Source organism: Megascapheus bottae, chromosome 4, assembly GCF_031878675.1.
Source record: "Megascapheus bottae isolate mThoBot1 chromosome 4, mThoBot2.hap1, whole genome shotgun sequence".
Lineage (NCBI taxonomy): Eukaryota > Metazoa > Chordata > Mammalia > Rodentia > Geomyidae > Megascapheus > Megascapheus bottae.
This window is the reverse complement of record NC_143512.1, coordinates 4,443,076-4,457,946: the sequence shown is the minus strand read 5'-3', so window position 1 is coordinate 4,457,946 and position 14,871 is coordinate 4,443,076. Positions and strand designations below refer to the sequence as shown.

The following is a 14,871-nucleotide window of genomic DNA, read 5'->3' as shown; positions in this document are numbered from 1 at the left end:
AGAGAATCAAATGAGTATATTGTGTCAACTGTAAAATATCTTTTTTTTTTTTTTTTTTTTTTTTTTTTTGCTAGGCAAGCATTCTACCACTAGGCTACATTCTTGTCCCCTAAAATATCTTTATCTTTTTTTTTTTTCTTTCCAGTCCTGGGGCTTGGACTCAGGTCCTGAGCACTGTCCTTGGTCATTCCTCAAGGCTAGTGCTCTACCACTTGAGCCACAGTACCGCTTCTGGCTTTTTCTGTATATGTGGTACCAAGGAATTGAACTTGAGTCTTTGTGCATGCTAGACAAGCACTACCACTAGTTCACACTCTCAGCTTCCATAAAATATCTTACGTTTACATGGTTTTCTGGGGTGTTTTTTTTCCCCCCTAGGAAAAGCCAGCCAAAGTCAAAGTGGAATCAACTTTGGATGTCTCTTCCAACAGCTCTGTCACCTCTGAGCAAAATTTCTGTAGTGAAAATGATTCCAAACTGACTCTGGAGAACTCAGAAGCTGTAAGCCAGCTCTTAAATGTTGTTCCTCCAAGAGAAGTGGGTGAGGAAAATGAGTGGGAGGAAGTGATTGTCTCCGATGCTCATGTTTTGGTCAAGGGAGGTCCTGGAAATCGAGGTACAGCAGTCACTAAGACACCGGATGTCAAGAGTATTGTGAAGACTGAGTTTACTCTGGAATCAACTGAGAATGACAGTCCTCGACCCCACATACCACCATCTGCTGAGGGGACCAGCACCTCCAGTCCAGTCCCTGCTTTAAAAAAGCCTACAGGGTAAGCCAGTGAAGTTACATATTTTCATGACTGTTACATAAATGTTTGCTTGGACCATTATCATTGCAACATTCTGATCTGTTTGTTGTCCCTATTTTAGAGATGCAGAAACCAAGGCCTAGAGACATGTAACAATTTGTATTTTCCCCTATAGTCTTTTATCTGCCCTGTATTGTTGTCAGAATCCTAGTACATCTTATCAGTCTCCCTAAAGCACTTAAATATGCCTGTTGTGAGTGTACTATGTTAGCAGCTGTGATTTAACAATCCTAGATAGGGGATTTCAAGAAAAAGCTCCAGTGCTGATGGCTCACAACTGTCTGTAATCCTCGCTACTCAAGAGGCTGAAATACAAGGATTGCTGTTCAAAGCCAGCCTGGGCAATAAAATTGGTAATACTGTTACCTCTAGTTAATGACCAAAAAGTCAAGAATGGAGCTGTGGCTCAAGTGGTGGAGTGTTAGCTTTGAGTGAAAAATCTCAGGGGCAGTACCCAGGCCCTGAGGGGACTTGCACTCCCCTCCCCTCAAGAAAGAAAGAGAAATACTAAAAATAGTCCTTTAGAAAAGGTTGGACAGCTCAGGTCTAGTTGTGAATGGCTGCTGTTTAACTTTGCACATAGTTACAGCATGCCTCTTAACTTCCATGTTCCTGAAAAATGGAGAAGGATATTGAAAAATCATAACAGCCTAGCACCTATGGCTTATGATACTGGCAACCCAGGTGGTTGTAGAAAAGTCTGTGAGACTCTAGTTCCACTTAACCAGCAAAAATGCTGCAGGTGTAGCTCAAGTCATAGAGTGCCTAAGTTTGGGCTATTTTCCCCCTATATTCCATTTTTATTAATGACTTAATTGTATTCCTCTTTTTGAAGATCATTGTATTCTTATAATTGAAGGTTCTTATTTGTGTCAGTTGTTGTCAAGTGGGAATAACTTTGCCCTCAGAGGATATTTTGGCAATTCTTAAGAGGCATTTTTTTCATTGTCAGAACTGTAGAAGGGTTTGCCATTGGTATTTAAAGTGATGAAAGCAGCTCTAAACATCCTCTAATACATATAAGAAAGCCTCCTGGAACAAAAATTGTGATAGTAGCAAGTTTGGTTATATTATGAATTTTATATTTTTCAGTCCTGTTGTTGAATAGGAAATAATATTCACATGTTTCAGCCTCAGAAAGTACAAGGAGCTGGGTGCCCGTTGTTCATGCCTGTAATCCTAGCTACTCAAGAGGCTGAGATCTGAGGATCGTAGTTCAAAGCCAGCCCGGGCACTAAAGTCCGTGAAACTCTTATCTCTAATTGACGACCAGAAAACCGGAAGTGGCGCTGTGGCTCAAGTGGTAGAGTGGTAGCCTTGAGCTGAAGAGCTCAGAAACAGTGCCCAGGACATCCCCATGACCGACCAAAAAAAAGTACAAGGAATATAACTAGCTGGGCACCAGTGGTTTATGCTTGTAAATCATAGTTACTTAGGAGGCCTAGGATCTGAGGTTCATGATTCAAAGCCAGCCCTGGGCAGGGAAGTCTGTGAGATTCTTTTTCCCAATTAAGTACTTTTTTTTTTTTTTAAATGCTGGAAGTAGAGCCATGGATCAGGCTAACTATAAGCAAGCACAAAAGCCCAGGGATAAAGCCAAGACCCTGAGTTCAAGCCCTTAGGACCAGGGAGAGAGGGGAATAGAGACTCTCTTCTAAGGAAAATAATTTATAATACATATTATTGAGCTAATCAGGAGGAAAATAGTAGAAGAGGCTCTATGAGGGATGTGGGAATTAGTAGGAGGGGTTTGGGCTAATGAATACAGGAAGATGAATATGGTTGAAATAGTTTGTTGGCAAATATGAAATAGAACAATGAGGCCAGTTAAAGTTATGTTGGGAAGGGAAATAAGTAATAGAGGATTGAGATTGATTGGAATCATTGGAATACATTTGTGGAAATGTTACAATGAACCCCCCCTTTTTTCACATTTTTACAACTAATGTATGCTAATAATTTTTTGGGTGAGGTGGATCATGGGGCTTGAACACTCAGCCTGGACGCTGTCCTTGAGCTCTTCAGCTCAAGGTTACCGCCCTACCCTTGAGCCAAGCCCCTCTTCCCGTTTTCTAGAGGTAAATTGGAGATGAGTCTCAGGTCCTTTTGTGCCTGGGCTGGCTTTGAACCTTGGTCCTCAGATCTCAGCCTCCTGAATAGCTAGGATTACAGGAGTGAGCCACTGCGCCCAGCGCTAATAATTTTTCGAAGTTCCCTTCCACCCATCCATTTCCCAGAATCAATTTGTATTTCCAAGTTTCTTATTTCTAGAGATAATTTTAAGCATATATAAACATACATGTTTGTGTATTTTTTTCCTGCAAAACATGTACTTCTAAATCTTTGTTTAAAGAATTATACTTTGGAAATGATCTACTATCCTTGGATGAAGTTGTGGACTTTAGACCTTTGTTCATGACATGTGCATCACTTTAACAAACATTTATAGAGTCCTTCCATGGTATTTACACTGGTGAGATGAAAACATAAACATTTACACTGGTAAGATGAAAACATAAACATTGGGACTGGTGAGATGAAAACATTTAAACATTGTTCTCCAGGGTCTCTAAGCTTGTATGGGAACCTGATACACTTTGAACACTTGCTGTAATTAGAGGAAAATTAGATGCTATAATTATAATGTTTATTGGTACTTCACACTGTGCACTTTGTATGTTTGTAATAACCTCAGAGTGTAAGTAGTTTCTTCCCCATTAACAGAGGAGTGATATTACTTGCGAGAGTCATAAAGATATGTAATGGTTCTAATTGGACTTAGAACCAATAGTGTGCAAAACCAATAGTGTAACCACTGTACTTTCTCCTAATAAAGGACTGTTTGGAAATTGCACTTTAGTTTTCATCCATTTGGTCCAGCACCTCCAGAAGATTTCTGTCTTGTTTTTTTTTTTCAGAGTTGAACTTCTCAGCACTGGGCCCAGAGCTACAGAGCTTAAAGGCAGAGCACGGGGCAAGCCCTCGTTACTGGCTGCAGCAAGACCCATGAGAGCCATTCTGCCAGCCCCAGCCACTGTGGGGCGAGGTAGCAGCGTGGGACTGCCCAGGGCCAGGCAGACCTTTCCCTTGAGTGGTAAGGGCTGATTCAGACCTCAGGAGAGACTGTCCTGTGGGAATGGGGAAAGGAGTAAGGAAGAAGAGGAGAGATAGGGAAACCAAATACATTTTGATCACCAGTTTGTTTCTTACAGATAAGACTTCCTCCATGAGGACCTGTGGCCTGAAGCCGAGCACATTGAAACAGCTAGGCCAGCCCATCCAACAGCCGTCTAGCACTGGTGAAGTGAAGGTAAGACCCACTCCCAAAAGGGGCAGCTTCTTGAAGTTCTGATCATTTATATTTAATATATCAAAGCCATAGGCAGAAGGCAGACCTCTAGATAGATTTTTTTTTTTTTTTTTTGGCCAGTCCTGGGTCTTGAACACAGAGCCTGGGCATTGTGCTTGGGCATTCTCAAGGCTTGTTCTCTACCACTTGAGCCACAGTACCACTTCCAGCTTTTTTTGTGTATGTGGCACTGATGAATTGAACCCAGGGCTTACATGCATGCTAGGCAAGCACTCTCACTAGAATGCCACACTCCTAGCTCCCAGATATTAATTCTTAGACTAGTAGACCTCTAGGAAAAAAGTTAACATAAGTAATTTTTTTAAGTTGCTGATTCTCATAAGGAGAATATATTTACTATAAAAAGGTTTCAAGCCTCTTTTATTTTTTTAAAGATAGCTACTTTATTTTATTTTTTCTTTTTTTGCCATTCCTGGGAAGCCTCTTATTTTTAAATAATTTATAATTTAGAAAGCACAATAAAAAAATAAAAACAGGGCTGGGAGTTTGGCCTAGTGGTAGAGTGCTTGCCTAGCATGCACAAAGACCTGGGTTCGATTCCTCAGTACCACATACATAGAAAAAAAGCCAGAAATGGTGCTGAGGCTCAAGTGATAGAGCTCTAACCTTGAGAAAAAGAACCCAAGGACAGTGCTCAGGCCCTGAGTCCAAGCCCAGAACTGGCAGTAAATAAATAATAAAATAAAAACGGCAATAGTTGGGGCCGGGAGTTTGGCCTAGTGGTTAAAGTGCTTGCCTAGCATGCATGAAGACCCGGGTTCGATTCCTCGGTACCATATATAGAAAAAAAGCCAGAAGTGGTGCTGAGGCTCAAGTGGTAGAGCTCTAGCCTTGAGAAAGTCCAAGGACAGTGCTCAGGCCCTGAGCTCAAGCCCAGGACTGGTAAAAAAAAAAAAACAAAAAACAGCAATAGTATCTAAACTTCCAAAACATTGGTTAACATATTAACCCATTTTGCTTTATCATTTGTGTTCATTCATGTCTCCCTTTCACATATGTACATGTGTATAAACATGTAAGTAAAGGGTAAGTCACATAGGTTTTTTGCTCCTAGCGCTTTGTGTATTAAGAATAAGGATAGTCTTCTATAGGTGAAGATGGCATGAGGAAACTCATTGACAGCTTTTAAACAATAAATAGGGTTGAGGGTGTGGGAAAGTAGATGAGGTGAACCTGACAGTCCCATTCATGAGTTTGTCAGTTAAGCAATAAGGTGAGAGCATTTGAAGTGAATGGAACGACAACAGTGAGGGTAAGAAGACATCTCATTAGGGATGTAGCTTGACCAAATCCCTTAATAAACTATTTCCTTCAATGCTTTTTAGGTCAGAGGACCTTAGGAGTTCGTCTGAAGTTAAAAGTAGCACTAAATAGCTTGTTCTGATCCACAGCTACCAAGTGGCCCAAATAACAGGACACCTCAGGTGAAAGTTGTAGAGGTCAAGCCTGATCGATTCCCTCCATATAAGTACAGCTGCACAGTCACACTGGTAAGTATATAGCTGTGGTATTGGGCTGATACCAAAAGAAAATTTGAATCTGTGGTCACATAGGGGAGAGGTTTGGGGAGGGGGGGAAGTGGTAGTGAGTTAGGGTCAGGCAGAAGTGTTTGAAGACCCATCATCTGTTAAATAGCTGCTAAGTGAATTTGTTACATGAAAAAGCAGATTTTGAGGGGATGGTTCCAAGTGGCTGTTAAGCAGAGACTAGCTAAAATGGATATTCTTATTGCAGTGGTTAGACATAAGAGTCTTGTCCAGAACTAGCATTTGGAATTTTTAGAAGTTAGAAAGTACATGGTACAGGCAAGTTTAAGTGATACTACATTTATTTCCCCCCTAAAACATAAGTATATTCAAAAGAATTATCTTGAAGAGGTTGAAAAGTGCTCTGGGAAGTACCTGACTTTTTTTAGCTCAGCATATCCCATAAGAGTCTTCTTTTCCTTTCCTTTCTTCCTGCCCTCCCCTGCCCCTTTCTGGATATTGAACTCTGGGCTTAAACAGAATCCCTGAGCTTTTCTGTTCTACCACTTGAGCCACAGCTCCTCTTTTGGTTTTTGGGTGAAGATAAGACCTTTATGGACTTTCCTGCCCAGCTTCCCCATTCTTTTTTTTTGTTTGTTTGTTTTTTTTGGCAGTCCTGGGCTTGAGCTCAGGGCCTGAGCACTGTCCTTGGACTTTCTCAAGGTTAGAGCTCTACCACTTGAGCCTCAGCACCATTTCTGGCTTTTTTTCTATGTATGTGTGCCGAGGAATCAAATGCAGGTCTTCGTGCATGCTAGGCAAGCACTCTATCACTAGGCCAAACTCCCGGCTCACTCCCCCCCTTTTTTTTTTATCAGTCCTGGTTCAGTGCCTGAGCACTGTCCTTGGGCTTTCTCAAGGCTAGAGCTCCACCCCTTGACCCACAGCACCACTTCTAGCTTTTTCTATGTATGTGGCACCGAGCAATTGAACCCAGGTCTTTGTGCGTGCTCGGCAAGCACTCTACCACTAGGCCAAACTCCCGACTCCTCACCCCCCATTCATCTTTAATATGATCCATACTAGAATTCCTAAATAAATTGTGACTGTGGGGTCATCCTTTTACAAGGCAAAGCAGCATGGGACAACAGAATAAACACTAGTCTAAAAATAGTTTCAGAACTAGATGCCGGTGGCTCACTCCTGGAGGCTAAGATCTCAGGATCTCTGTTCAGAGCCATCCCAGGCACAAAAGTCTGTGAGACTGTTTTCTCCAATTAACCGCAAGAAGACCAGAAGTGGTACTGTGGCTCAAGGGGTAGTAGGGTGGTAGGTTGCCTTGAGCTGAAGAGCTCAGGGACAGCTTCCAGACGCAGAGTTCAAGTCTCATGACCAACCAAAAAAAAAGTTTCCGCTCTTGCAAGCATGTCATTATGAGTGGTTAAGACACTATCTTTCTCTGATCTGGTTTCACCATCTACAAAATTCTGTATTGGTTTAGGTACTTTTGAGTTAAAGTTTTTGTCACTTAACCTTTTCTAGTTCTGTTGACCCTTAGGTAGATTCTCTAGCTGATTTGAGTAGGGTAGACAGATTTTGAAAGAACATCACCTGGTAATGGCAGATAGGTTTAGAGAGGGTCTTTCATTCAAAAAAAAGATGTTTTATTGGGTAAGTGTGATTATACGTAGCTATACTCTGCAGTCTCAGAAGTTCAAGGCCAGCGTGCAGATTCTTAGACACCTGTTTGTGTGCCTTGTGATGGGAGTCTAAAGATTAGGAAAGTAGTAGGAGTTAATTGAGCAACAATGTTAATTTTTTAGGATTTGGGCCTGGCTACATCAAGAGGCCGAGGAAAGTGCAAGAATCCCTCTTGTAGCTATGTCTACACTAACCGGCACAAGCCTCGGATTTGTCCCAGCTGTGGTTTTAATCTAGCCAAAGACAGGACGGAGAAAAGCACCAAGGCTCTTGTGAGTTCTTTCCCCAAATATATCCCCTAGCATTGTTTGTGAACTTGTTTTAGAAGAAATAAAAAAGGATATTTAAAATATATGATTAGTAGTTAGAACTTCAAGACTAGAACTGAGTTCTAGATTCTAAACCTCTCTCTAGGTCTTGTCCTTATTGCCAGTTTGAGGGCTTCATGAGTGTCTTAGTCCATTTTCTGTTGCTATTACAGGATATCTGAGGCTGGGTACTTTTACAAAAGATGGGGACTTATTATGTAGTTATCAGTTCTGCAGATTTTTTAACATCACAGTGCTGTTATCTATCTCCTCAGTATCTAGTGAAGCCTTCTTGTTGTGTCATAACTTGGAGGAAGATATGACATAAGAAAGCATGGAGACCAGAAAGCTTCTGTAACAAAGAACTCGTGTTATAATTCTTTAAAAATCAATTCATGAAGACAGAACCTTTGGAACCCAGTCAACTCCCCAAAGTCTACTCTCAAATTGTTATAAGGTGTAACTTGGAGAATTCAGTTTCAACACTTGAAATTTGGAGGGCACATTCAAGCCAAAGCAGTCATGTACTTTCATCTCCCAGGACCAGCCCAGACAGTTTAAAAAAAAAAAAAAAAAAGATGAAAATGTTGTATCCTCTTTATTCAGAAGTCTGACACAAGATGTGTAATTTGATTTGTTCCTTACATAAAGAGAATGCCAGCCCCAAGACTTTGTAGACTATTTTTCACCAGATTCCTTACAAAGATCATTGCTAATCATAAAACTTTACTTCTAGCACTCTTGGCAAGCCTTCTGTCTGAAGATAGGCCAAGCTACTTGGATAGTAATATATATTTTACTTGGTCCTTTCTGACTTTAAAAAAAATCAGGAAATACAGACATTTTCAGATTTCGTAGATACACTTCCAGACATGATTGAGGAAGGATTTGTGGCTCTGGAGATGAATACCAGGATTTGATAATGCTAGGCAATCACTGAGCTACATTCCCAGTCCCATTCATGAGTTTGTCAGTTAAACAGTAAAGTGACAGCATTTTTAAGTGAATGTGATGACTACAGTGGGGATAAGAAGACAACTACTATTAATCTGCCTATGGGGAGACATTGTCTCCTAGAACAGGCCTGGCCACAAATGTTCTATTTGGCTAGGAAGGTATGTGAAGAAGTTGAACTAAGGGGGTATTTGATCTTTATGCAGTAGGATCCCACTAATTGGTAAAAGGCCTTAAAGGAAGGTTATTTTGGGAGAAAGACTTACACTTATTAATTAGTAGATGAAACTAGAGATTTGGAGAAGTGGTTCAAGCCTCAGGTTTTCTTTGCATATGGAGAGGATTCTTTCTGATGGTGTGACTTCCTGGTCCCCAACCTATTTACATACTTGAGTGGGTATTTTCTAGTTATCATGTAAGAAAGGGAAATGGAACTAAAATGTAGGGGTAGACTTGGCTAAGAGTGACCATGAGTTAGATTGGCCCTCCCATTAGTAAAAGGCAGAAAAATTTGGTTAGATCTGGACATTTTACTCTGGGAACCAGAAGCCCTAGAGAATGCTCAGAATTAAGCTTCAGGGAGTCTGCAAACCCCTGATCTTCATTATATTCTCTTGCTCACTCTGCTGCCTTAGGCCCAAAGTAAGCTTTCTTCCTGGATTCACCATACATTCTTTGTGCTTTTCTTCTCAAAGCAGTGATCGCATTATTCTGACTGCTTCTCTTAACTCCCTTGGAAACCATAATCTCTTCTAGGCAGGAATATCTCTTTCCCTCATACCTTCTAACTCTGGAGTTCACATATACTGAGTGGATCTGTAATGAGAGGATGGAATTGAGTTCTGTGTAGGTAGGTGCTCTGAGCATTCCATTCCTTTTCTGCATCACCTTGACTTTTGGTGTGGTTTGCAGTATAGAATGGGTATTGCTTTCTAGGTATAAGATGAATGAAGTGACTTTTTAGGTTAAAAAAATCATTGTTTAAGAACCTTTTCTTGCCAGTTTATTATTTTTTTCCCCTAGTCCTGGGGCTCAGCACTGTCCCTGGATACTTTTGGCTCAAGGTTAGCGCTCTGCCACTTGAGCCACAGTGCCACTTCTAGTATATGATACTGAGGAATTGAACCCAAGGCTTCGTGCATGTTAGGTGAGCAGTCTACCACTGGGCCACAATCCCAGCCCTTGCCAGTTGATTTTATGTCTTACTCTGTATGTCTGTCTTCAGTTAACCAATAGCTACCCATTGTATTATCACCTTCACATTTGCCCTTATCATCAGACCTTCCTTCACCCCCCAATCTCATAAAATTCAGAGAAATAATTATTGTTCTACAAAAAATAAAACTGAGCCAGGCACTGGTGGCTCACGCCTGAAATCCTAGTTACTAAAGAGGCTGAGATCTGAGGATCGCAGTTCAAAGCCAGCCTGGCTTGAAAGTCCATGAGACTCTGATCTCGAATAGTAAACCAGAAGCGGTTCTGTGGCTCAAGTGGTAGAGCACTGTCCTTGAGCTGAATAGCTCAGGGACAGTGCCCAGGCCCAGAGTTCAATCAAGCCCCATCGGCAACAAAAAATAAGTAAATAAAATTAGTCAGAAAACTAGGACCTTTGTGTGTAAGTATTATTGCCTTTTGGGACCCCCTGGTGGCAATATATTCCTTCTACCTTTTCTTTTTCTTTTTCTTTTTGCTAGTCCTGGGTCTTGGACTCAGGGCCTGAGCACTGTCCTTGGGCTTTCTCAAGGCTAGAGCTCTACCACTTGAGCCACAGCACCACTTCTGGCTTTTTCTATGTATGTAGTACTGAGGAATTGAACCCAGGTCTTTGTGCATGCTAGGCAAGTACTCTACGTCTAGGCTAAACTCCTGTCCCCCCTTCTATAATTTTTCTGTTATAATTAAGTTTACAAATCTCTAATAAAGGAACCAAATGATAGTATTGCCACATGATCTTCCCACCTTTTGCCGCAATGTAGTCACATGTGCTGGGAGCACATACTCCAAGCAGCCCATTCTGTGTTAGTTGCCTCTGGTGGCCATTAATTCATTCTTTCAGCTAGCATATATTAAATATTCATCTTCTGTAGGCCAGGCCCTCAGAGATGAATAGGACATGGCTTCTTCCTATGGGCAGCTTACAGTCTAGTAGAAGAGACAAGTAACCAGTTACTACAGACAGATAAGGATTATAATAAAGAAAATTTGTTAAGCAGTTATTCTTTACCAAACAATGTATGATATATCTGGTAAATATGAGTCTGCATCTTTGTGAACCCCAGCTTTTTGCTGGTTCAAGGAATAAAAAAGTAAATGGGGATCCTACTTAATAGTCAGGGCAGTGATTTAGCAATCATGAGATGATACATTCTACAGTAAAGGACACACACATACTTAGTGAACACAGAAGAGGAAGTCATTCATGCTGCATTGGCACAAAGGATCTAAGAGAAGCCATGAAGAGATCTACTTGAGAATAACTGGTTCTGAGTAATTCAAAACTTACTCCTAGAAATCTCAGACATGTCACTAAACCAATTCCTACAACGCATTAAAAGCAAATACTTTAAGCAATAAAGGCACTTGTTTATTACGTGGCAATAGGACCATTCATAGTCTTCACTGAATCAAAGATACTGTGCTCATTCCTTTCCAGTATCTCATTTAATCCATAAATAGCTCTGGAAGGTTACTAGTATTTTTCCTCCATTTCATAGATAAGGAAATTAAGGAAGACTTAGAACGATCAAATAGATTGCTTAGCCTGTATAGCTAGTAGTAGCATCTCCAGAAATATAAATCAGGCCTGTTACCTTGCTAATGTATAGGAAGGAAAGATTGAATCACTTAATATAAGGTATGTGTAATCCTGTCTTTTTATAGTTAGAAAAACATCAGCCTTTAGTCACATAGCCATTATTAGCTGAACTGATAGAACTCCCTTCTCCCAACCCTCAGTCAGGGACCTGTATCTGCTCTATGCACATGATTTTAGCCTGGGGCTAGCTCTCTGCCTCCAAGTGCTTGGTGTTTGATCTTCTTTTTTTCCAGGAAGCAAGTTCACCACTCTCAGAAGTGCCAAGTGCCACAGAGCCCCTGAGCATGGCCCAGAGAGAGATCCAGCGACAGTCCACACTACAGCTACTGCGCAAGGTCCTGCAGATTCCTGAGAATGAATCAGAGCTGACTGAGGTCTTTGCCTTGATTCATGAACTCAACAGCTCTCGACTTATCCTGTCCAACGTGAGTGAGGAGACAGTCACCATCGAGCAAACCTCTTGGTCGAATTATTATGAGTTTCCATCCACGCAGTGCCTTCTCTGTAACAGCCCATTATTGAAAGGGGGGAAAAAGTAAGCACCCCTTTATTTTATCCCTAGCTGCCCTATCCCAAATAGCTCTATTAACCTTTCTTCAGACAGCTTCAAAGTAATAACCTGTAGATGCTGGGAGCATGGCTTGGTGGGAGAGTGCTTACTTAGCATGCATGAGGCCCTGGGTTTGATTCCTCTGTACCTCAAACAGAAAAGGCCAGAAGTAGCACTTTGGTTCAAGTGGTAGAGCCTTAGGCTGGTGCACAGAGAGGCTCAGGGATAGAGCCCAGGACCAGGAATGAAACAAAAACAAAAACCCTATTACATTTAGAAGGCATTCTTTTCTGCTTTCTTTAAGCTTTCTTTGTCTTCCTATTTGGGTAAAATAATCATTAATTATTATTGTTGTTGTTGTTTGTATGCATGCACATGTGTGTCCCTGAACTTGTTGGTTTGCTCAAGGCTAAGCACTCTGCCACTTGAATCATAGCTCCACATCTGGTTTTTTGATGGTTAATTTGAGATAACAGTCTCATGAACTTTGCTGTCCAGGCTGGCTTTTGAACCTCTGTCCTCAGATCTCAGCTTCTTGAGTATCTAGGATTAAAGGCATGACCACTGGCATCCGGCTTGTCATGTCATTTATATTGAAAATAACTGAAAGTTATCATCAGCTTAGAATCTAGATTACATTGGAACTTCCTAATACCTTGTTTGAATTTGAGTCCTCAGTGGAACCGGTGAACTGATTGGCTAACTTGCGAGTTATATTAATTATAGAGGAAGACTTCATAGGCTAGATTTCACCAATGTAGAAACATCCACCTTGAAAAACTTAATATGCAAGCTCCAGTACTTTTTACCTATCTGAAATTTTGAGAATCACGATCCTAATCAGTATCCTTAATGTCACTGATTACTGAACTTAAGACCTATATAAAGACTGACTTCCCAGGGCTGAGAATTTGGCCTAGTGGTAGAGTGCTTGCCTAGCATGCACCAAGACCTGGGTTCAATTCCTCAGTACCACATATATAGAGGAGAAAAAAAAGCTGGAAGTGGTGCTGAGGCTCAAGTGGTAGAGCTCTAGCCTTGAGAAAGTCCAAGGACAGTGCTCAGACCCTGAGCTCAAGCCCAGGACTGGCAAAAAAAAAGAAAAAAGAAAAAAGACTGACTTCCCTTCTGGTTTTTATTGTGATGTTTTCGATACTAGCTCCTTGGCTGGTCCCCAGGAGTGCTGGCTACTGACAGCTAGCCGACTGCAAGTGGTGACTGCCCAGGTGAAGATGTGTCTGAATCCCCATTGTTTGGCCCTGCACAGCTTTATGGACATCTACACAGGTAGGTTCCAGCCTTTTCTACCCTCAAGTACCTAAATGCAGTCTTGAGAACCACTTTCACCTGAGCCACTTTCGTATATTGGATCTGTTCTCAGTGGGGCTTGTGAAGAAGAATCTTCTGAGCATCTCAGTCCCAGGAGATGACACTTGTCCCTCAAATGGTAGAATCTTTACAATAAGACTTAGTTTAAAAGTAACAGCCAGGTGTGATGGTGTTCAGTTAGAATTCCAGCTGCTTGAGAAGCAGAATTAGGAGTATGTTGGTCCAAAGCCAGCACAAGCCAAAAAAAAAAGGCACAAGATCCTTCTGAAAAGCAAACTAGAAAGACACCAAAAGTTTGTTTCCATGACATAAGCACTTGATATTTTGCTCTCTTGCAGATATGTGTATTCATATGTACAGACTATAAGGAATTGTGAAAGCATTTATCAGTTTCTAGTGTTTTGAACAAAAGTAGGTTGTGCTGTGATGATTTGGGAATGTCCTTTTTAAATTTAGCAGTCTATCATGGACATCTGTACTAACCAGTAGAGAAATACATGATCATTTGTAAAGAGATACTACATAAAGAGAAATACATAATCATTTGTATAATACAGTCCTAGTTATAGTTAAATATTTAAATCCTAAATTCTTTCTTTTGGACACTTTTTTGTTTTACCTGGTATGGACTCTTAAATGGGCTTCCTGCATAGCTGGAATAACAGGTGTGCCCAGCTTTTTTGTTGTGCTAGAGGCTTGCTAACTTTTGGGGTTTTTTTGTATTGATATGGAATAATTCTCAAGTTATATCATTAAGTAAAAAAGCAAAATGTGGAACAGTATGGATACATAGTTGGCTGTTATTTGTGTCAAAATACAATAATACATGAAGAATATTCACAAGAAACTGGTACAATGGAAGTGTATGAAATAGAAAATTTCATTGATTTTATACCATAGACTGAAATAATTAGAAACTTTGAATAAAATAGGTCTTTTTTTTCCTTTTTGTGTCCATATGCATGTGTGTCTGTTCTGTCTGTGTTAGCATTTTTTTGCCTGGGCCACTCTTGAACTGTGATCCTCCCAATCTCTATCCTTCCAACAAGGGCCACAGATGTTCACTGTCTGCCTTTTTCTTTTGCTGTTGTTTTTTGGGGGAAGGAATAGGGGACAATTTTTTTTTCCTAGTTTATGTATGGTAAATTTGATTTTGGAAACAACAAAATAAAACACATGGGTCTCCTTTGTTCTTTTTACATATACATATATGATTTTGTATTTTATGCATTTACCATCATTTAACTATTATTGTGTTGGTTAACATTATACACAATGGATTCTTTGTTGACTTTTTAATTTGTAGCAGCCTGTTTAAATATTTGTGTATTAGACATTTGATGTTTATTTCAACCTTGGTTATCATGTTTAAAAAGACTCCTCTATGCCTTATTTTACTGGGAACATATTTTAGAATTTGATCTCATGAATATGTGTGTTATATTTCCTTTTTTTAAATTTTTTTTCTGATCATGGGTCTGAACTCTGGGTCTGGGTTCTATCCTTGGGCTCTTCAGCTCAAGGCTACCGTCCTACCCCCTGAGCCTGGGTGTTGTCCATGAGCAC

At 40.6% G+C, this 14,871-nt stretch overlaps 1 protein-coding gene across 3 annotated transcripts in view; it reads left to right on the top strand.

Annotated features, from left to right (window-relative positions):
- Hmgxb3 (HMG-box containing 3) overlaps positions 1–14,871 on the top strand; it is a 55,767-nt gene that overhangs the window by 28,330 nt on the left and 12,566 nt on the right. The window contains exons 7-14 of one of the 3 annotated variants that reach the window (XM_090331233.1): positions 379–501; positions 598–773; positions 3,731–3,906; positions 4,025–4,122; positions 5,574–5,672; positions 7,472–7,621; positions 11,660–11,961; positions 13,136–13,263. In XM_090331233.1, coding sequence (XP_090187359.1) covers positions 379–501; positions 598–773; positions 3,731–3,906; positions 4,025–4,122; positions 5,574–5,672; positions 7,472–7,621; positions 11,660–11,961; positions 13,136–13,263 — 1,252 coding nt within the window. Of the gene's footprint in view, positions 1–378; positions 774–3,730; positions 3,907–4,024; positions 4,123–5,573; positions 5,673–7,471; positions 7,622–11,659; positions 11,962–13,135; positions 13,264–14,871 lie in introns of all 3 variants that reach the window. The other 2 variants (XM_090331234.1, XM_090331235.1) reach the window with 2 other exon arrangements.